At 32.0% G+C, this 23,605-nt stretch overlaps 1 protein-coding gene across 2 annotated transcripts in view; it reads left to right on the top strand.

Annotated features, from left to right (window-relative positions):
* Positions 1 to 23,605, top strand: part of LOC105337197 (uncharacterized) — a 40,296-nt gene that overhangs the window by 3,782 nt on the left and 12,909 nt on the right. For both annotated transcript variants that reach the window (XM_066087231.1, XM_034470713.2), the window contains exons 2-39: positions 2,614 to 2,701; positions 2,846 to 2,882; positions 3,022 to 3,142; positions 3,449 to 3,500; positions 3,890 to 3,990; positions 4,555 to 4,652; positions 4,866 to 4,912; positions 5,853 to 5,907; positions 6,118 to 6,193; positions 7,728 to 7,818; positions 8,111 to 8,397; positions 8,516 to 8,570; positions 8,677 to 8,823; positions 9,028 to 9,251; positions 9,726 to 9,856; positions 10,096 to 10,277; positions 10,841 to 10,986; positions 11,429 to 11,758; positions 12,106 to 12,248; positions 12,459 to 12,529; positions 13,168 to 13,328; positions 13,560 to 13,729; positions 14,033 to 14,207; positions 14,517 to 15,121; positions 15,367 to 15,626; positions 15,849 to 16,055; positions 16,990 to 17,190; positions 17,305 to 17,441; positions 17,579 to 17,753; positions 18,064 to 18,134; positions 18,300 to 18,457; positions 18,593 to 19,828; positions 20,189 to 20,283; positions 20,546 to 20,715; positions 20,857 to 21,223; positions 21,627 to 21,804; positions 22,084 to 22,268; positions 22,844 to 23,529. In XM_066087231.1, the coding sequence (XP_065943303.1) occupies positions 2,614 to 2,701; positions 2,846 to 2,882; positions 3,022 to 3,142; positions 3,449 to 3,500; positions 3,890 to 3,990; positions 4,555 to 4,652; positions 4,866 to 4,912; positions 5,853 to 5,907; positions 6,118 to 6,193; positions 7,728 to 7,818; positions 8,111 to 8,397; positions 8,516 to 8,570; positions 8,677 to 8,823; positions 9,028 to 9,251; positions 9,726 to 9,856; positions 10,096 to 10,277; positions 10,841 to 10,986; positions 11,429 to 11,758; positions 12,106 to 12,248; positions 12,459 to 12,529; positions 13,168 to 13,328; positions 13,560 to 13,729; positions 14,033 to 14,207; positions 14,517 to 15,121; positions 15,367 to 15,626; positions 15,849 to 16,055; positions 16,990 to 17,190; positions 17,305 to 17,441; positions 17,579 to 17,753; positions 18,064 to 18,134; positions 18,300 to 18,457; positions 18,593 to 19,828; positions 20,189 to 20,283; positions 20,546 to 20,715; positions 20,857 to 21,223; positions 21,627 to 21,804; positions 22,084 to 22,268; positions 22,844 to 23,529 (7,719 nt within the window). The remainder of the gene's footprint in view (positions 1 to 2,613; positions 2,702 to 2,845; positions 2,883 to 3,021; positions 3,143 to 3,448; positions 3,501 to 3,889; positions 3,991 to 4,554; positions 4,653 to 4,865; positions 4,913 to 5,852; positions 5,908 to 6,117; positions 6,194 to 7,727; positions 7,819 to 8,110; positions 8,398 to 8,515; positions 8,571 to 8,676; positions 8,824 to 9,027; positions 9,252 to 9,725; positions 9,857 to 10,095; positions 10,278 to 10,840; positions 10,987 to 11,428; positions 11,759 to 12,105; positions 12,249 to 12,458; positions 12,530 to 13,167; positions 13,329 to 13,559; positions 13,730 to 14,032; positions 14,208 to 14,516; positions 15,122 to 15,366; positions 15,627 to 15,848; positions 16,056 to 16,989; positions 17,191 to 17,304; positions 17,442 to 17,578; positions 17,754 to 18,063; positions 18,135 to 18,299; positions 18,458 to 18,592; positions 19,829 to 20,188; positions 20,284 to 20,545; positions 20,716 to 20,856; positions 21,224 to 21,626; positions 21,805 to 22,083; positions 22,269 to 22,843; positions 23,530 to 23,605) is intronic.

Genomic DNA, 23,605 nt, shown 5'->3' with positions numbered 1-23,605 from the left:
AAAAAATTATCTGTAATAAATCATTTAATACAGGGTCTATGATGATATACATGTACATGTACTTCGTAAAGTTGTAAAGATGCAAATTTGAGTCTGATCTGTTTACGCGGTTCGGGCACAAGCTCAAAGTGGGTACATATTTTAATTATATTGTTGCAATAATGCTTATTTATTTGAAATACAAGACACCCTCTCAAGGTAGATTTAAATTGATTTCATTGAAAACAGCAAGCCTTCGTTGGATACCATCAGATTACTTCTATACTATTTACATATCACTAAACAATGCTAATACCCCCACCCCCTTTTAAGTGAGAGAGATAGAGAGAACAAGAGATCCTATACAATATATAGTTGTATAATGCTACTTATGTGCCGACCAACAAGAATAATTAGACTCAGTTTCAAATGTCATTGACCCATTTCTCATTTTTTAAATTTGCAGGGGTATTAAATACTGCTAGTGGGGTATGGCACGACATTGTTCTTTGCTGTTTAGCTGTTATGTGAAATTTAAAACCGGTCGTTATTGCAGCAAGGTGACATTTCTTCAAGGTCAATTTTTTTTCTAAAAAGAAGATATAATACATAAACATCCACTCAAACCCTATATTAGTTTGATTGCTTTATAAAAAAAATATAGTTAATTGAGCCCTTGAGCCCCTTTTGTTTATGAAATCCGTGTTTTCCTAGACAGTCAGTAGCATTTGTACATAATTCAGTAAACACAGCTCTTGATTTTTACCTATACATAAATGTAAATTGCAACAAAATATTAGCATAACACAACATTATTATTATATATCGTTGCCAAATGCGTATGCAGATACACGTTCGTCGATCTTGAAGTCGACACATTTTGTAACATTATCAAAAAATAGTTATATAAATTAAAGTTGTAGATTTGTTTTTTATGTTACAAACTACAATATGGAGATTTTATTTATTTCTTTTTCTAATGAGATAAAGATTGTTCAGACACGTTATGTGTTCATATATACATATTTTTGTAACTTTAGTTTGCATACATTTTCGAACTAGAAGTTACAAAAATTAACAAGATTATGAATAGGACAGAACACAAACTGTGTTTTAAAACGGGTCATTGAAAGACTAGGTAATGAACAAACCAACATTTTTAGATATAAATTCATAACAGTCATCTAGTATGGTATTCAAATTCCAAATATTTGAGGTTAATGATTTGAACTATTTTTACAAAGCTCTTATCGATGAAATTATTTTACAAGACTAATTTTATCTAAAAATGGAATTACGACTATATAGCGCTTTTGATTTTCTAAAAAAAATTCTATTCTTCTTAATTGTAAGTTTATAATCCTTGAAACATTTTTTAATTTGCAAAATTTGGTAAAAAATCTTATTAGATTTTAAGTTATCAATATGGGAGCACACGAATATCTGTAAAATAAATACAACAATAAGAAAACGGTACGTGTTGTTTGTATTTTTGTGTCTAAGATATGTCATTAAGAAATTAATTCTCAAAATAGCAAGGCGTTTTTTAAAGTTTAGTTCGGAAGAGTGATCATAGACTGGTTGTGAGCAAATTTTAATACTGATTGTTAGACCATAATTAATCACCTAATTGTCAACGGTTTTTTTTTGTTTTTCCCCGATTTCGACAAATAGCACACGGCGGGTGTGACCGGTCAGCAGAGGAAGCTCACTCCTCCATGGCACCTGATCCTACCTCTATCTTTTTAGAGGTCCGGTTTGCTCTGCTTTGAATTTGTATTTCGTTTTATGGATATTTGAGATATTTGACAGTTTGTTATTGTCATTTTTCATTGAACAGTTTATATGAATTTCATAATTCATAACTTAAAAGACTAGAGATGCATTGGTACATAAAAATTAATGATATAATTACAATTTTAACCGTTATATTCAATTCTGACTGGTTTTTTGTCGAATATGAACTACGAATTTTGAACCACGACTAATTTTTGCTTTTCAGTAAGTGCCTAGATCTGGATTGTTTTAACTAGTATACAAATGGTGACATAATTTGATTTTTACTCAATTAATTAAAGGGGCATGGTCACGGTTTTGGTCAAATTCTATTTTTCTGGTTTTAATATTTGCAATGATTAAGGAATGCATTTCTTTTGATCAACTTAAATTTGAGATTCAGTCTAAGAGTTACAAGGAAGATAAAGGGATCACCTATTTTTTCATGACAACAAGGCTCAGGCCCTGTTTTTGCTTACGTAGTTAGGTTCAGTATACCAGTAAAAAAAAACCTATTTGAACCTTTTTGAGGCTGATTTTTCCATTTTTATTCAATTTAGCATAAATAAACAGTTTTCTAACGTTTAACACATTCATTTTAAGTCAAAAACAGGAATTTTCACATCAAAAATTAAAACGGGAACAAAAGCTTTGTTTACAAAGCAAAGAACTGTAAGCTTTGTAACTCGCTTATATCTCAATAAATCACACTCAAAATTTTTGGTTGTCTATTTAAAATGCTTTACTGAATCATGTTGTAAACATTAAAATCGGGAAAAAATCGTGACCATGCCCCTTTAAAGGTCAACTATCCCATAAATATGATCCTGGTTTAAAAATATTTCCATTTCTTTATAGTTCAGTGTCCTGCCACTAGTGAGAAACAATGGGTCGCTCCTCTGTCAGATACATTTGGATAGCTTTACACAGTCAGCTGGTGGAAAAAGTAACTCTTTAAAGATGCATGAAATCTATCTACAAATCTTCAAAAATATGATACATGAATTTTAAAGTTAATGTGACATAAATTTTCAAAGCAGTAAACAAATATTCTAATATATTTTGTTATATATTTACATTATCACTATAGCTAAGAGCAACCCAGCTGGATGGAACTTTGAAAAAGGGTAAATTTTACTGTTTAAACTATTTTTACTTAAAACGTCACATTTTGCAACATTACTTTTTATCAGATACTGCATATAAATTAAACTGTGTTAATTAGAAGGTTTTTTTTTAAATTGAATATTTATTTTATGGTTACAGATTCGAGTTTGAGCTTTCTGAAGATGGTCTAATTAAAGATATAGGCCATCACAAGGAAGATCATCATGAGGTCATTAATCTTAAAAAGGTCCTTGCCAGTGTGTTTTCAGCCATAGGAAAGGTTTGATAGTTTTTTCTTTCCATTTTCTTTAAGTTTGTTCATGAAGTAACATTTAAAAAAAAGAATAAACAACCCACATGTCTAAAACCTTCAGTACTTTGTATTTGCAAGAAAGAGCTTGGTTCATGTATTTATAATAATTCTTAAGATTGATATGCATTTCTATTCCATTGAAACTATATATCATATAAAAAAGTATCGTATAAAATGAAATATAATCCTAACGCCGTGGAGATAATAAAAGGAAAATGGTGGAATGTAAGTCGGGTCTGACATTATAATGCCAAAGATTTCGATATTTTGTAGCCTCAGAGTTTAAGTAGCCAGACTTTTATCAACTGGGAATACGACCACTCGGGTACGTACAGTATTGATATATTATGAAGTATAAGCAAACGCTAAAGAATTCCGAAATTAATCTATCTTCATTTTTTTTAGCCGGAATGATATATATTTTAGCAACAATATTGATTCTACATTATCAAATTGTCAATTCTGCCTTACTGTGCTAAGTATGATAGAATTCAGAAAAGAAAACAAAATGCTTTTTATACCTAGCAAGTTCTTCTCAAGCAGGTAAATTAGTTTATAAATTGAAATTGGAAGTGACCATCTATCTCTTTTAAATAAAATGAATGTATTAAGACACTAGACAGGAAAACTGGATTACACAAAGAACCAATAAATTGCCATAAAACGTAGTATGATGTATCACTTGAGTTAAAACTTTTCTAATTTGTTTTGCAGGATACTTACATCATCGTTATGCAATACAGAACACTGCCTTGGGCTATAAAGTGCATAAATTTCACGAGAGTGACGGGCAAGTCTATAGAAAACACGCCAAGGTAAACAAACAGTTTTACATCTAGTCGTAAATCTGACAATATCAAAATCTTTACCACTCAATGAAAAGTGTATTTATTTGTAAAAAAAAAATCCAAATGTGGCTTTGATTGTTTGGGAGTTTCATTTAAGTTTGCTTCTATTAATAGTCGAATATTGATTTTATCCTTTTTTTCTATCCAGGGGTGTTTGTTTAAGAACATCTTTGTCAAGAATCTTCCTGGGTTTTTTTACGCTTATTGGAAACGCTTGTCGTATTAAATGTATAAACAAAAACCCATTTAACATTTACTTACATGTACATGTAGTTACATGAGTATTAAGATTTAGTTTAAAGTATAAAGTACCTTCGGGAAGTTGTATCGTATATGAATTGTACTACTGTAAAAACATTTTTAAGGCAAATTCTTATGAAACGATTTTTTAGCATATGATAAACACGAGTAAGCTTGTTCCGGCTCAAACAAATCTTGAATTTTGTTTCGTAGATGTGTACTTAAAAGACAATGTAAATGTAAAACTTGTTAATTTTATTATTATTGCAATAATTTTTCATATATTTCCAGACTTTACATTACACCAACAATGGAGTTATTGAATTTATCAAAGCAGACGACAAAGTTATTCTTCAGAACAAAAATAAACACAAGAAACAGGAAGTAAAGTAAGAGTTTTTATGAATTTTGGGCATTTGAAAATTTTGCTGTATGAAAAGTTAAATTGATATATACAATGTACAAGATTGATCAAATAAAATGTATATTAAATGTATTAAATATGTATATTAAATTAATTGAAGACATGTTCAGATTAAAATTGAAGAAAAAAGTAATTAACAAATTATGCTCATATTTAAAAGTCATTACCGTTTAATCAGACATTCTGTCCCTGGTGAAAAAGAAATAGAAGTCGAATCCAGTGGAGGTAAGATCATAAACGATATATAAGGGGTAATAGAATAATCAGGCATTTAGTGGTACCTAGTTTCAGACACATTCCGCTCTGTAGCATCAATTGATATATTTTTGACGTCGTCGTGTCAATAAATTCCGTTACGAGCAGACAAATTGAATAATGCTCAATTTACGGCATTTATTGACACGACGACGTCAAAAATAAATTATTTAATGCTTATATTTACATTCCTTTGTCGATGAAACCATTTATTTTATTAAATAAATCGGCATAAATTGCAGATCATGGAGGGAGTAAACAAGTAACAGCAAGAACAACTGTTCTCTAAATCCGGTTTAAACTGGTTATCACATAGATTGTTGAGACGAGCCTTGAAAATATAATCCATTAAAAATGACTCTTGAATTTTTTTTTTACAACAGAAAAGACTTGAATGTTGAATATTTGTAATGCATGGTGTTTAACCAATATGTATGAAATATATTTTTATATTGATAACAAAGAAATCAATGCTTGGGGACTACTTGTGTAAAGTACATGTAAATACATGCGCAGTGATTATGTTGTTGCATATAGATGCCTTTAAAATCACAGAATTTTATGGGAAAACACAGTAGAATGTCTATATAATTGTTTATCTGTCCATTACGTTGTATGCCGTCACAGCAATTCCTTTTTCTCTATAAATGTAAAATAAAGCTGTCACAATATTGTCATTAAATCTAACAAGCACAACTACTTAGTAAAAAGGCACCTTGTTCAGGTAAGCGATGTGGCCGATGGTCTTCCTGTGTTGCAGCAAATATTTTCGTTACGCTTTTATTAGCCATTATGCTTTCTTTAAAAGTAAACAAAAATTCACCAATTTTAAGATAAAGTCATATGAAAGCAAAATTAGTTATTTGAAAATTGGTTTAAAATTCATTTACAACTAGAGTTGATGTTGTAGATGTTAACGACATTGAATCAAACACAGCAACTGAAGTACGTCTTGTCAATAAAGTGTGAGTACATTTTATGTTATGTTTTTAACAATAATAATCATCATAAAAAAATCCGGGAAATGGGGGGGGGGGGAGTTGTGGAATTTTTTTTAGATAAATTATGACACTTGAAAGATAGTTTAAATACTTTGGATTGTATTTAATCTAGAAAAATGAATACATAATTATTTGTTGTTTTTAAAAACATTTTAAATTTTAATTTTTTAACAGAAAAATTCACAAAGTAGACAAATTTTTACGCCTCGACATAAAATCCAAAGTAAAGGACATCATTGTTGCTAAAAAGGTATGACTTAGTTATGTTCTTGATTATTTAGTTAATTGATAAACATAAAATTTGCATCCTAGTTTCTTTAGCGTACACATAAAAGAAATCACCCCACGCCTATATTTGTATTTCTGGCGATATTGACTTCTGTTCACAACATTCAAAACGTTTATTTTGAGGAGATCTATCTGTGAAAAACTTTTCATTAAAAGTTATGAATCCGTTTAGTATGTTCTTATAAACAATTTTAATTATCAAACACATTAAACAAATTGCAAGATCGTAATGCAAGTGATGTAAATATCCATACACCTGAGGTCAACGTTCGACATGTAAGTTAAATGCAAATGTACGTTGTAGTAACTTTTTCCAAACTTTGCTGTGCTCACCATTAACTTAAAAAAAAACATACGTCAACTGTTTTAATAATATTTTTGCATGTACACATGTACAACGTTGAGGTACTTTAGAACGCTTGACAACGCCGTCCCTTAAACTTATATAGCAGACGTTAAAGTTTTTACCTTTTAAAAAACCTTTAACGTCTGCTAGCATGTTAGCATTATGCCTAGGTCACGTATAAGCCAATGGTCGGCCCACAAATTGCTCTTGTATTGCCCGACACTGGTATCGGATGATGCCGAGCAGTCACATTAATTCGTAGGAGCATTGATTACTAAAAAAGCTTGATTATTTGTTAGTCGGCGAATCGTCGTCCAATCATCGAGTGCTAGGCCACAATTTAATTTTCACAGTCGACTAATTACAAAAATAAGTTTTATTACTGACAAGTAAGCATGGCGTTGTCCACGTGACCGCCATTAGTCGAGCTATAGACAGAAGATGTTTAAAGAAAACCGTAAACGGTCAGCCATTCGTCAGTAGATTTACCAAAATAGCTTGACGGACCAGTCGACCCTCGGTTGATTTTCGGTCGTCAATCGGTATCTGCGGCCGACATTTAAGAGAAACCCAAATGCATACAGTGTATATGTAAATGTCGACTGACCGACGACAGACATAAACTCCGTACCGATAGTCAACGATGATCGAGGGTATCCGTTGCTCGAAGGACTATTCAATGACAATAAAAATCGGCCATCGACGCAGAAAAAAAAATAAAACTTGACCCGATGGACACAAAATTGGTCCCATGACGAAAAAAGACGTCGAAGTCGGCCAAGATAGCTAATAATCTGCCGACTGTCGCCAAAAGAATTCTATTTTTCCTTAAAAATCGTTGGCCGTTGTCGTTTTTCTGAAATGGGACTGGGATCTTACTTTTTTACGTCTGTAGTTTGACAGCCAATAAACTACTGACATTTATCTAAAAAAACCTTGTGTAAAATTTCAAAAATTAAATTTTACGCTTCAGTTAAGATTTTCAAAAGAAGTATAAATAGCTGAGTATGTCGAGGTTTATTATTCAATACATACTCAGGAATAGGTATATTTCATATCTTATTGTTTAACAATTACTAGTTAATCATTATTTTACCAATCAAAATTGCTTGCTACAAATAGAATAATCATAAAATAAAATTCATTGCAGGAAAAATCTGAAAAAGTTCATTTGGAAGATGTAAAAGTTCAAGAAGTACTCAAATCTAAAGTAGCCTGTATTCAGTCTAACAACGATGAAGGTAAAGTGCATAAATATATGTAAAATACTTACATTTGTTAGTAATAGATTTAGTCCAAAGATACAAACATTCAAGATAATATAATATTCAAGTAATATCAGTAAAAAACGGAATAGTTAAAGTCGTATTTACTTGATTCGGCAATGTAGGTACAAGATATCTTTGTAGATGTTAATGTAATTTTTAAAAGGTTAAAGATGTTATTACCAAAAGATATATTAAATATTTAATATATTATTTTGGCAAAGTGTTACAAAAGAATCACAAGTGAATGGTTTTGTTACTGTTTTAGTCAGTAGAAATAGAACTGATTGTTTTGCTGAGCTGGTACAGCTTGTAGACCGCCTCTATAAAGAAGACTACGAGAAACTTGCTACCAAAGAGCTATCGCAGTGGTGTCAACACAACGATACGATGTGTGTTTCACGTAGAAACGTCTTCATTGATCTTTTATTGATGAAGGGAGACAATGTTACTCAAGATCTAATCATTCAACATTTCTTCCTAAACAAAGATGTCAACGAAACCGATCTCTTTCGTATTTTTTTCCATGTTGCAAACCTGCGAACCCCAACTTTGGTAGATATGTTTGTTTTAATAATTCTGTTAATTTATTGAATATTAGTAAAGATATATATATATATTGAGAAAAGTTGAATGTTATAAAAATTATTCACATTGTTTATGTTTTTTGCAGGAGTTTTTAAAAGCTGTAGAAGAGCTATGTCTCGGGCCAAACAATTCAAATATAGGTATGAAAACTTTCGTCTATCGGAAATAATTCTAAGATATTGATCAGTTATCACGGGGCGATAAAGCTTTTAAGTTTTAGCTGTAGTTCTTGATTTCTATTTTCAGGTTTAATGGCTTTGACAAAAATCGAGAAACATGCGTGTTTAGCCTTGGGAACATTGATAAAAACTTTTAGAAACAATTCTTTGCTTAGTGAAAAGACGGACACGCTTTTAGATTCATTACAGCGGTGGCTGGCTCCCCACAATCAAAGTAAGTTAAGAGGGTTTAGAGGGATACTGATTTTATCACAAACTTTGTGAATATTTTTATAGTTGCTTAGTTACATGTGGAATTATTTACTTTTACATTCAATGCTAGAGTAAAAAATAGAGAGTCCTGTGAAGAACAATCATAAATAAATGTTAATTTAAAAAAAGGTAAATATTTATTTACACGTTTTGCATGTGTAAATAGCTCAGTATACAGAATTTCGAAACAAAAGAAGACCACGCCGATCAGTGGATGGGTTTGATCGCGAGCTACATAATTACACCTACTCCAAGATGGTCTTGATTCATGCTCTGGGAAACACTGGGAGTTCCAGGGACCATCTTCTGACCTACATGCAACCTGGAGAAGGAGACAACAGCTGGAGAAGGGCGGCGATTCTAGCAATGAGACACTTTAAATGTGTGGAGGTATACTCCAACCTCTTACAAAAAATTGTTAAAAAATCAATCTTTGTATGACAACCACATTTACTGGATGTTTGCAATTAAGAATCGTTAATTTAGCAATGATAGGAAGCGATGACACACGTACAAGTAACAAAGATTAATAGCAATTTTTGGACAGGTTCTGTAAATTACACATCAAAACTTTAGCTTGTTACAGTAAAACATGGTAATAGCGAATACGCTTATATTGAATTGACGCTTACAGGAAAGTGATAACATTCCCGAGACTCTATTATATGTTTTGAACTTGACAGATATAGCGAATCACGCTTATAACAAAGCAAAATCAACCGTCCCAGTTGGCACTTCGCTATAACCATGTTTAACTGTATTCTTTTTTTTAATGTGTGCATTTCTAAAATATAGCTTCATAATTCCCATTCGAATACTGGGACTTATGCAGAATAATATATTGCATATTTTAATTTATTTAAGAGTTCGACAGCTCTGCTTAATTTGGCGGTCAATGATGGTCATTCTGTTGTAAAGCTACAGGCGTTGGAACTATTTGAGAAACATCCTTTATCAAATAGAAGTATTCCAGAGCATAAGGATGTTTTATTAAGGTATAATTCATGATCATAACCAGATAATATGCGATATACTGTCATTTGAAACATATTTATAGATCTGAATAATTTTAATATCACATAAAACCTTTAAGATTAGAAAGGTATATTCTGTTTCTGTTTTCTATTTCAATCATATTAGAAATTCACAATTAGTCATTAAAGTTCAATATTAAAGGTCATGATGCAGTTTAAATTGCGTGTTCATTAGAGCGTCTTTTAATACATCCTTTCAGTCGTTTTTACAACTATAAGACTCTAATGAGGGTAAAAAGAGGCATTCTTGACGTGGAATTCAAAGATGGAATCTTCTTCTCATTGAAACTTCCTGGCATTCAATGGACGAAAGAACTCGGCAACAGTGCCCTTGGAGCAGCTTTTGGAATTATTTTAAATAATGAACTAGAAGTAGAAATAAGTAAGCTTATCAACAATAGAATATGAAACATGCTGTTCATCATGAACATGCATTTTAAACGGTCCTACATTTTAAGTCACCAAAACAGATTGTAAGTATAGATGACATACACTGTATAGAATAAAAAGTGCGTAGGCAAGTGATAAGGATAACCGACAGCCTGCCTTTAAGTGTTGGCAAAAACAGGAACAGGATGATATATATGCGCGGATCAAGAACATGTTTTCGGGGGAGGGAGCAGTGGTCCGAGGGATAATTATGTTTACTAAGAGAGGGGGTCCGAGGCATATATTTTGTAATTTTACCATGTTGATGTAGATTTTTTAAATTTTTCATGGCGGGGAGGGGGCAGACCCCCCTTCTCTATCAGTGCATGACATTTAAAAGCACAAATGCACATCGCAATTCATGTATATTTATGTATATGTTAAATAATTATTTTATTATTCATAATCTGATTTGCTTATGAATGTTCTTTGTGTGAGAAGCACATACATGAATAAACTGCCGATTTATCTGAATTTATATATGACATGTCTAGTTTTTTAAAATTTGTTTTGAAGAACCTCTCAGTGGCCATGCCATGCTTAACGTGTATGATGATGTTTTTGCCAAAGTAATGTTGGGCTGGTTAAACGTGGAACAATATCTTTTTCGAGCACACGCCTGTTACAGAGGCCATGCAGGATATGATATCAATATACTAAAGGTATGGTATAATACAGTAAAATAAACTAAACCTTGAAAGCTTTTTCTCTGTAAAAGTTAAGTTGCTGATACTTTTTGTTATATTCGTTTAATGTCTAATGTCGCTCTCATTAGAGGGACATAAAATAACATTATTTTTATTATACTAGTCGGGGGATTAGCAATACCTATAAAGAATGTCACTGCACAATGTTATAAAATGTTAGGAATTTCTTGGTTTAAAACGATTTATTTGTATATAAGAATAATTGTTGGAAAGTTAAAACTCAACCCAGGTGGCAAAAATAAACAAAATGTCAACATTTTAAGCCAACAAGTTAGGTGGTTACATGTGGAATCTGATCAGACACTTTTCATAAATTACTTTTTATTTATTTGAAAAAGAAAAGTTTACTTCGATGTAATAAAGGACAACTTTATTTTATCTTAAATTAATCTTTCAGGATTTTGGAATAAACGGTATCGAGGACCTTGCTTTGATATTCGACAGGATTGTAAAAACGATAGTCGATCCAGTTGTTAAAGTTGTGCAGGCGTTCAAGACCCTTATTCAAGTATTTGACAAAGGCATTGAATATATCGTCAATAAAATTATAGAAGTGGTCAAGAACTTTCCCCTTATCCTGGAGAGTATTGTTCAGAAAGCCGTAGATGCAGTAATGAAAGTTATTGAGTACGGAGGCGTTCCCTGGATAGACCAGATTAAAAAAATTATCATCAAAGCTAGATACTTTGTTGAAGACATCAAAGAAGATATTACCAATTTCTATAGCGTATGTCAATTTAGCTATTGCTCATTTTGTTGTGTTTTACACAAGAGTTGATTTAATTTCATACATTGGATAAACGATTCCTAATAAAACCAAAGTAGAATTTTTTACACAAAATGAAAACAAATGCAAAGAGAATAAGAATGCTCTCTTAATTATTGCCTGAATAAAGTTCTATTTAAGTTAGTACATCAAGTTAACTCGGTATAAAACACAACAAAATAACAATCATAATACAAGTCATTGTAAGTCATTGTAATTGTAAGTCAAACGATTAAAGGAGTTTGCAGCTTTATGCTATGAAACATTCTAATAATTGAAACTTATGAGCTTCTTTGTTTAAAATTTAGACCATTGCTGATGCAATAACGGTGACACTTCCATACGTTGGCAAAAAATTATTTGATTCGGTGGCATCAATAATATCGGCATTGAAAAACTTCTTATCAAATCCGGTGCAATCAGTCACCGTCTTTGGAAAATCAGTTTTAGAGTAAGTACCTTTCCTCGTGTTTTTGTTGCAATATAATAATAAAGTTTGCAAAAAAAAAAGAAAATTAAAAACAATTAGCTAATCTACAAATATGAAAGTACGAAATTCAATTCAATTTGTAATTGATATTCATAATTTAAACAAATTATAACTTTTTTTGTCACAGGATTTAAAAAAAAAATCAACATGTATTTGAATTTTATATTTTAGCATAAAGCTTGCCATAGGCATGTTCCTTGATGTTAAAAACAAAGTGATCGAGACTTTGTCATTTTTAAAAGGTAATATATTTTTCTTTGTACTATATATATATATATACATACATATATATATATATATATATATATATATATATATATATATATATATATATATATATATATATATATAATTATATTTAGGAAATAAGTAATCATTCTTTGAGTATTATGAGCTGATAATTTTGGTCGGGGCGTAATCAAATCTAATAAAGCCCGAAAGGCTTTATGATAGAATTGATCTCGCCCCGATCAAAATTATCACCTCATAATATTCAAAAAATGATACCTTAATATTTATTTTTATATTATTTTAAGCCATCGTACGAATAAAGTTTTAAACATAAATAAGCAAACCCCGCTTGCGCCTCAATTTGGCGTCATTTGAAGTTATGGGTTATATAGTACAAAACGATATCTAGTGTTATCACAGGCAAAGACAGTAGTACACACACACACACACACACACACACACACACACACACATATATATACATTGATAAACAGGAGTTCAATGTTCATGAACAATATTTATTGTTGTGGATATTGTTCTTCCAAGATTATGTTGTATTTGAAAATATTATTTACAGTTATCATTATTTTAAACTTTCATTTCAGCAAGTGTTAGAAAGAAGCGAAATTTATGTAATATTTATTGGCAGGTGGAACCCCTTTCTGGATTGACTATTGGGAAGATTTTAAAGAGATAATTGGAGACGTTCAAGATCTATTTCGACTCATTTTTGAAAAGGAAAACACACAATCTACTGTGAATCTTGAAGATGAGCTCTCAACAGCACTTACAGATGGAGTTAAAATGACGGTTAGTTTATTGGCTTTAAAAAGTATATCTTATTTGATTTATTTCAAATGCTAACAGTAAGTTTATAAGCTTTAACATGTACATCTTATTCGGAATGTACTTATTTGACACAAATGTGTTCATTTTTGAGAGTAAGAAAAAAAATTCAAATTTTCAAATGTTTGAGAAAAGCGTATGGTTTTGTGGAATTTTATCGTGTGGAATTGGTCTGAACATATTGCTTATTTACAGAAGGAGGAAACAAACATATTCATTGAAGTTATCAAAGACTCGTTTGGAGAACTAACGAACCAGCTGAAGGAATCTTTGAGTGATTTAGTATCTCCGTTTTTCAAAGCATTTAATTCCGTATTCAATGCTATAAAAGCAGTGAAATCTGGTTATACATCGATAAGAGACACGTAAGGAACTTCTTATAATGAAACATTAAGAGGGCTGTATAGTTGTGTCTGTTTCAGGCTAAATGTAGCTCCTTAAGATGAAGAGCTCCTATAAAAATATAGGAATATGCCAAAATTTAAAGCTAAAATATTTAGTGTTTTCTTTACTAAATACTCACTAAGTATTAGTTAATGTCCACAAAATATCAAATTTTTAAGTTTAAGGCAGATTTGATGGTTAATTTATTGACCACCCAGACTCCTTTAAGTTTGAAGAACAGAGATAAAAGATATGGTACAGTAATTGAATTTTGTTTGTTATAGATTTATTAAAATAAAGAACATCGTACAGAAAATATTTGGTTCCAAATTCCATATTACATTTCCCAATCGTCGAAGACGTGAGGATTCAACATGTGGTGTTGGTGTTTGGCCAACCAATCAACAGAATAGGTATCAAACACTGGGGGTTGATGTGCGGATATCTTACCATTCAGATGTAAGTAATATGATTAATTCTTGCGTTTGGAATAATCAAAGCAAAAAGTTATTTTATTTGAAGTTTAAACATAATTGTAAATTTAATGTTTTTTATCTTTGAAGATGAATAATTGTCTATTAAAATTAAAATATATATATATATACCAATATAACTATGTTCAAACAACACTATACTGTAACTTGTTGGTGTAAACATATTGAGCATTAGATTTTCTAATGTATCAGGGGATTCTTTTAAAACAAATTTGTTTCTTGACACGGCCTCATCAACATGTTCTAAAATTTGAACACACTTTGTTCACTACAGATTCGATGTCCTGTTAGTGGAGAGGTATTCAGAGAGGACAAGAGAGTAAGAATTTTGCCAACTGATGAGGATTTTATTGACTTTGAAATCATTATAGAAAACATTATTCCGACATCAAATATTTCAACAAGTGGACAGTTTCTCATAGCTGGAAAAGACATCATTGGAAAAGCTGATCAGTCTCCATGTGAACACAACTGCATCCACGTTTCCGTTCGTAAAAAATCATTAACCCCGATGGCGGATTCAAAATACGAATACATAGACCCATCTCCCTTCCTTGACCATTTGCTTCCAACTCCTCAATGGATTTGGGATTGCCGGGACTATACCTATATCAACTTTATAAGCGTCGTTTCAGCTGACGCAGGCGAAGAAGAATTAGAAGAAGAAAATGAAGAAATACCTCGATCGGATTCCCCACAAGATCCAGGGAGCGAGTTTCCTCCGGTGGAACCAAATTACAGACCTCCAGAATTCGAAGTTGCTGTTCCATCCGATCCCGTTGCCATGACTGCGTGGAATAATTTTAAAAATGGATTTAAAGGTTTAGTTGCCAATTTCAAAGACATCGCCAAACAACTTTTCGATTTTTCAAACAACAGGTAAAGTGAATTTATATCAAATTTCGAAGTAGGTCATAGGTTTATTTTAAATTGATGCACTGAAAAATAATTTAAACATAAAAAATTCCAAACAATAAAACACATATATAGCTAATTAAAAAGTGAATGGCAGTAAAACACATTTCTTTGTTTGCATAATTCATTTATGCTCTGTGCATTGACTTTTCGCTTAATGGTTTGCTTGTTTCAAAGTTTATTCAAATAAAAACATTGGTGTCTTTTAGAACTGGACCAAACCTTTTGGACCTTGTGGATGTAAACAAATACACTCTTGGTAGAATCAATGAGCTACTTGGAGAAAATGTCGCCACAGAAATGAAAACAGTTTTTGATAAACTCCAACAGCTTCGATCTTCAATTTCTGCTCAGAACCTAGATGGCTTGTCCATGTCAAAGCTTCGATCCTTACTTTCGGCAAGTTATAGTTCAGATTCTGGAGCAAAATCCAACATGATATCAAGGATTTTATCAAGAACAGAACAAGGTAAACATACGTCAGTCCTTGGCAAGAACATATAAGAAGGGCCTTTTGTAGGGTCTAAACCTATTAACTAAAATCCAATCTGTTGATAATATTTTACTTAATCAATAAAAACTTACCATTGTCATTATTATTAGGTTAAAATTTAGATGATATCAACAGTTCACAAAAATATTCTCATAACCATTAGTTTGAGTAGATTGTAATTTATTTTATTTGTTTTAGATTGTCCATCATTTTTAAACAGACTACCAAAAGGTCCTGGTAATGTTTGCTTTGTACATCGAAGTTGCAACGAAATTTCATGTGCTGTTTTGCTTTCCTTTGCCAACAAAAGAGTAATGACAACATTCAGCATAAAGATGGACAACTGTTTAAAAGAACTTGAGATAACCACGCAATCAACAACAACTGTCATAAAATTCGAAAATGGTTTGTGTTATTTATTTATGAGGGTCACATTGTCATAAATTCAGTATTGTGTGTATGATCGTGCTATCTTATAAAAGTAACACTATTATGCGAATTTCCTTATATAAAGTTGTTAAAAGGATAAATTGTATACATAATAAGTGGTTGCTCAACACTTGATATGTAGCTTTTTAAATATTTTCTCGTCGGTCTATTAGTAAGCATAAATGGCTGTCCGTTAGAAATGAATGTGGAAACAACCGAATATGAAAGTGGTTCCTTTTCCAAATCAGGAATAGGCCACAATGAAACTCAAAATCATGAATTATCACTAATTCTTCCAACTCGCAATTTTGTTTTTACAGATTGTTAAGTTTGAAAAAAGATATAAAGATTATTTTACACTTTTTATGATACTGCTACTATACAATTATTTAATGCTTGAGCAGTCAATAGACTATTGACTGTTCAAGCATTAAATAATTGTTTTATTACCTAATTCCTTTTTTAGTTTTCTGGGTTTACAATTTGCATATTGCAGATGGTTTTCGTGCCATTATGCAATATACTAAGATTTTTTTTCATCTTTTAAATGCACCAAACTTCTTGCATGCATTACAACATCTCAATTTAATATTAGTTTACACAAAAAAGGAGGAGTCTTCAACCCATTAGATTTTAAATAGTCTTTTACCTTATATGAGGCTTTAAAACTGTTGATTATTTGATACTCCATTTTGATAACATAGAATTTGGTTTCACCAAGTACTAAAACAGCGTCTATGTAAAGGAATATACATTCCATGAGAAATTTTGATCATTGAATGAATGTACTGTGCATGCTTTATATAATTTATTACATAGAAAAGCGAGCCAGTTATTAAGACAAAAACGCTGTTAAAGTGAACTGTGTTGGTAACGGGTCTCTTCTAAGATGTTTTCATAATACTTTTAGCTGAGGAAATAGACGAAAGGGTCAGACTTCTTGCTTTGTCGACACTGATGTCAGCAGATCTTGTGGTGTCAGTTTCTTTCCTTTGGTCCAACCCCGTAGTTTCTTTAAGTGCAGAACTTTGTGTATCGGATTATATAAGTTGCCTTAGTACGATTCCCGTAATGCTCAATTACGAACTTGAGGAAACGGATTGTTCTCAAGGTATGCTGACTAAATAATATTTTTGTTTACTAATTTTAACTATAGATTAATTTCACTTTTGTTCTAAAATATAGATTATTGTACAGCTATTAAAACATATCTTATGCTTTTCAGATAACGCTGGTATAATATTACCAAGCATGAATGACATAACTGTCGAAGACTTTATAGCAGAACTTTCAGATCACCATCTCCTAGATCGTGAAATACTTAAAGTTTTGGATACCATTAGAGAAGCTATGATAGACGAAGTATAATAAACATAATTTACAATAATTGTTTTTCATGTTGTCAGTAATATATGAGTTTTTAAGAATAATGTTTTCATTTTTCCAAAACCCTTTCTTGATAAAAAAATGTTATATATTTTTTATTTTTTCTATTTTAGTTAATCAACGACCCAAGAACACTTTTAAAAATTATGGGGAAAGAATTCAAAAATAAAATTGACTTCTGTGCAGACGTGGAGATACCATTTCCTGTTACAGATTTTGTGTTTGTCGACAGTGAAACGTTTCCAACACCTGTATTTATAATGGTTGGGCCTGTTCCGATCTTTTTTGGTGAGTATCACTGTATGAAAATGAAGCTTTGTATAATGTTTTTCTCACTTATGTTACATCGGTGAACTTCAGTTTATATCAAGATGAGATTCTCATTCCACGATCAGCAGATTTTTTTTATATGAATAATTTCCATGTTTATAATATTGTTTGAGAATATATCTGGACATTCAAGTGAAACACGAGATAAAAAGTTTACGTGGAGGAGTGAAGTGTACGATTTTTTCACAATAAAAGAAAGACTACATATCTTATGAACAGATGCATATTATTTACAAGTGATTGTTTACTTTAATTTTCAATTATGTAGAGTTTGGAGCTGCAGCATCTGTCGGTTTAAAGATAGAAGTAGGACTATGTATTTTGAGTTTCAAAGCAAGAGTAAGTTAAGATGAATATAACATTCTGGAATATATATATCACATTAATTATCGTTCAAGAAAACACATTTTACATATTTGGAGCAAAAAAATAATATGGCATTTTAAAAATATATATTTGGTTCTCAACTAACACTTAAAAAGGGATTTAATTATGTCTTTGTAGGCAACATTAATACCTTGGGCAGGTGCAAAAGCATGGGGAGGTGTTTATGTGCAATTTTTTCTGTTTAAAGCTGGTATAAGATTAACAGGATATCTCCTTGAAACAAGATTTCCAATTACAGCAGAAATCACGTATAATAAATTTCCTTTAGATGTCAGGTAAGTTTAATTGATGGTATACTTTGGGAAAACATTTTTACATATTCTATATTTCAAAACTGTTTTTAACTGAAGATTATGCTGTTCTTATTGGTAACTACATGTAAAAGACGTAAATGCTGATTTTAATTGTAGGGGAAGACTTGATATCACACTGGTACCACTGCGATTAAAGCTGGAAGCTTATTGTATTTTGGAATTCAAAATTTGTGTTTGGAAATGTTTCAAAATTACCATAACGATTTTCCGAGGAACTCTTTGGACATATTCAACAAAACCAATTTCTGGTAACATTTTCACTAACATAAACAAAGAAAAGGACACATCACCTCCACAGTTCTCTCCTCCTGGTGTTACCGGTCCAGGAAGTCGGCGAAAACGGGAAACAACGGGAAATTGTCTCATTAAACAAATTACAGGTCGGAATCATAAAGACCCTGCCTATGAGCTTCAGGTTGCAGCAGACGATGATAGAAGTAACCTGAAATTGTTTTATGCTATTGGCACTCAACAGGGTGGCACAAATGTCCTAGACTTCACAGAAATGGGTGGATTTTCTGTCTTAGTAGCAACTGATGACCTACCGAACGGAATACCTCTATACTGGACAGCGAAGGCAGTGAACAGTCAAGGCTCTGATGCTCGCGTGTATTGCATGCTTCAAACGTATGACAATACATTACCCGACGGACGAGTTGACCCTTCTTATAAATACAGTTCTCACCCGAATGTTTTATCAGGTACCATCAATGTTTTTGATGATTCCTTGTTGCAAGAAACACATCTTCAAGCAGTGGGATTCAGCTCTGGTATGTATGGAAGCGAGATTGTATCATGGAAAAACCTAACATTGGGTTCAACGACACACAGAGTTGGAATTATGAATGATTTGAAACATTTTAGTGTTCCTAAAGATGGTCGACTAACAACCCAACCATTTGCCACTCATTTTACCCATACACCACATGAATGTGCAACACAATGTATCAATGCTGGAACAAAATGTGTTTCATTTGATTACGCATATTTGACAGAGTCATGTGAGCTCCAACATGTAGTAGAAGGACCAAACGCAAAACTCCGTGTAAGTGGTACTTATATGAACTACGAGAGGTTTGGAGTGGGATACAACTCCTTTGAGAGGTACGAGAACCTTCCTCTCGAACATGGTAATGTTTATTTTATAAATGCTAGGATAGGAAATGTTCTTGGATATGTTGGATACCTTCATTCATTTGGAACAATGGTTGACTTCACATCACCAATGACTGGTCCATTGGGTACTGATTTTCAAGAAACAACTTCAGCACATGGATGTCACGCTTCAATAGCACAGCGTTGTGTTGAAGTTACCTGGAAGGAAAATCATAGGTAAAAATGAAACGTGCAAGCGTTGCTTAGATGAAATTGACTGAAACTGATACTAAAATATAAATGATACAAAAATTTGCAGTTATTTAAAAAAAACTTCAATTAATATATTCTTATAGTCAATACATTACATTATTAAGATTTTAAATGAAGACATGTTTGATTCGGTTTTGTATTATACATAAGATAATCATTATACATGTACGTAGATATAAATTTAGCTCATATTTATGTTCGTTGTAGATTTTATTTTTTTATCAATAATTTATTTTTATGTGAGAAAATGAATACCATAAAGACTCATTTATTTATGTTTATTATGATTTTTAATGATTTTAACATTTTTCTGACTTCCTTTAGGCACATTATTGATGGGCAAGGAGCATCGACGGTGTTTAATGGTCATACTCCGCTTGTCGATAAACTGTATACGAAATCTAATCACTACATTTCTGGTATGTATGTAACATAAAGCAAGAAAAATCTGTTTTTCAATCAAATTATTCTGCATCTATAATTAAACCTTAATGCGTTTCGTTCAAAAACAGTTTATTAAAGCTGTTTCATTCAAGTGCACATTTCTATTCTTATATGGTTACATTCATATATATATATATATATATATATATATATATATATATATATATATATATATATATATATAATATCAGGATAAAAAATCATTAACAAAAATGTTTATTATTTTCATCATCCCAGTCAATTTCGATGGTTTCCATGATGACGAGTCTGGTATATATCAATACTCGTGGGCTGTCGGGCAGTCCGTTTGTTCTCATGATGTGGTTAACTTTTCTGATCCACATGAGTTCCTACACAGCGCAAAACACTGGACTCACAATGGATACGAGAAAAATCTTCATTTATCGGTGACAACAATTTATTTTTTCTCCGTTCCAAGATTAAACACAAAGGATATAACATCAATTTTTCCGAATTCAGTTGTCTTGTGTTTTTGGTTCTTTATTTTCTATGCTTCTTTTAGTAATATGGTTTTTTTTCTCTCATAGGATGGGAAGTACTTCATGACAGTCCAGTGTCTGAATAATGTGGTATTTGGTGGCTCCTTAGTTACAACGGTTTGTCACAGATTACCTATTACAGTGGACACAACTCCCCCATATTTTGATGGAGTTGAACAAATTTATTTTGATGAGCACTTTGACATTTTGGCAATTTATTATAAAGCTGGAGACAATGAGTCTCAATTGGCCAGCGCGGACTTTGGATTGGGAAAAACGAAGTACGACGTTCTCGTAAGGAAGTATTCCTATCACCCCCCGATGAATGGGGACGAGCATCCATTCATCGTGATAGAAGAACTGGATTTACAAGAAGGGATTCCAGCATGGCCTCGAGTGAGAGTAGACAATGGAGGTAACTGATTTTTTATGGAACTGTTCACATTGTTTTATGAATTGACAGACTTAGATAACGTTATTGTTGTAAATCCTTAAACCAGAATGATATACTAGAATCCTAAAAAGTCATTATCTTATTTTTACTTTGTACCTGGAATGAAGATATCCTATGCTGTCTTTGTCAATGTATTGTTGTTTATTATCTGAAAACCTATCATTGATTTTGTACGGTTTTTGTTTTAGTTTTTCTTTCATTGCGAATTTTATACATTGATAAAAAACACAATGATGAGCTTTTTTTTATGCAGTATATCAGCAGTCAAAATAAAAACTACAAACTGTGTAATTTTATTCATTGTAAATATGCCTAATATTTAATTGGTCGCTAAATAATAATTTTAATGAACATTTGGTTGTAGTGGGTTTGTTTAAAGCGGGTAGTGGTCCAGAGCCTATCTTGATTGACAGATCACCGCCAATAGCTGGTAACGTTTTGGATGGTAATGTCATCCATCACGACATAATGTACCAATCCAGTGACAAAGAAATGTGTGCTCAGTGGACAGGTTTCTACGACCCTGAGTCTGGCATTGACCAGTAAGCAATTACATTATATCCCATTATACATAATATGATATTGAATTAAAGACAAAAAAATTCACACGTATAAAAGATTGGTTCTTTGTCAAGAGAAATGTTTGTGTTGGAACAGAAGAATAATCAGTAAGTAAATCTAAAGCTTGTATGCCAAAGTACTTTACTCGGCCATCGACAGTTGGAATAACAAGACAATGAAAAGAATTGATTGAATCCGATATCCTAATGTGTATTATATTTATCATATAACGTTTCATTACACTAGACAAACTGTTTCAGTTTTCGATGGGGAATTGGGACTAAACCCGAAGTAGACAATGTGATGGCTTTTCGTAATTTCTCCCACAATACGAGACATGCATGTGTTGACATTGTCCTACAGCACAACACAAAGTACTATTCCACTCTGATTGTCTTTAATGCAGCCCTCAACTCCAAGGATTCAAACAGTTCTTCTGATGGAGGTAACCATCCCTTTTCTATATAAATTGGATCAGATATTTTTTTTTAATTTTTTTACAAAACATAGCAGAACAAACCATGAAATCAACTTTCGTTCGTTTGTTATTTTCTACATTACCTGAACATTTTCGAATTCTGTCCAAATTATATTTGACTATATGGGGCACATGTTTTTGTTTCTTTGCTTATTGATGGGCAAATTAGTTTTAAAGATTCATGTACTACTATTTTTTTTAGCAATTCCGTCAATATATTTCCTGATTTTCTAAAAACATTTTTAAATACTGGGTAAATAAAATATAATTTGGAGAAAATAATTCCCGTAAGAACATTAACCTTTTTTATGTTCATTGTTATGCCAATTTGTTGCAAGTACTGTAGTATCCATAAAAATTGTGCAACCAAGAACAATACTAATCTTACAGTAACCACTAGCGTGACATATTTATACACATATTGCTGCTGAAAAAATATAACAAATATCGCCATTTTGCGTCTTCTTTGAATTCACAACAAATCTTGTTAGACTATTGAAGGCATTAAAATAATTCTGCTATATATGCATTTTTTTAATCAGTTCTCGTTGATACTACTCCACCAGTCCCAGGTTATGCTGTTGATGGTTCAAACTTGAATGAAAATGTGTTATTTTCATCTGAAACAGCAACTAAAAGTGTTTCGTGGGACAATTTCACCGATCCAGAGTCTGGTATTCAACACTATGTTGTATCAGTTTACGTTAATGATGTCAAGGCAAAAACGTTTGTCCCTATGGAAAACACGCTTATGACTGACCACTCTGTCAGTATGGAGCATGATGATAAAGTGAGATTTGAAGTGGAAAGCTTTAACAAAGCGGGTCTTTCTGTGGCTGTTAGCACGGACGGATTCACCATCGATCACACACCGCCAAATTTAGTTCTTATTCAAGACAACATGCTAGGATTAAAGTATCAAACTGATGACAGCAATTTAAACCTGCGATGGCAATTCGAGGACAACGAATCAGGGATAAAAGAGTATCGATATTCAGTTTTTGAGTTAATGCATGGGATGAAAAAGCGAGTTTGGCCGAAGACAGCTATGTATATTTCAATATCACCAAGTTTGACATCACAACCAACAGAAATTGATTTTATTGAACAACTCGTCTCAGGTGCTACATACTCAGTTCACGTCACTGCTATCAACCAAGCACAACTGTCAACAGCTCACGAATCAAACGGTGTAACTATTGATCCGACTCCACCCATCATGTTTAAGGTAAACTTAATATAATACTGTGATACGTAATGTTCCAACGGTATCTCTCTTAGAACCCTTACGTCGGTTTTATCCA

Source organism: Magallana gigas, chromosome 6 (genome assembly GCF_963853765.1).
Source record: "Magallana gigas chromosome 6, xbMagGiga1.1, whole genome shotgun sequence".
Taxonomy (NCBI): domain Eukaryota; kingdom Metazoa; phylum Mollusca; class Bivalvia; order Ostreida; family Ostreidae; genus Magallana; species Magallana gigas.
The sequence above is the reverse complement of the archived record's forward strand: the minus strand, read 5'-3'. Positions and strand labels throughout refer to the sequence as shown.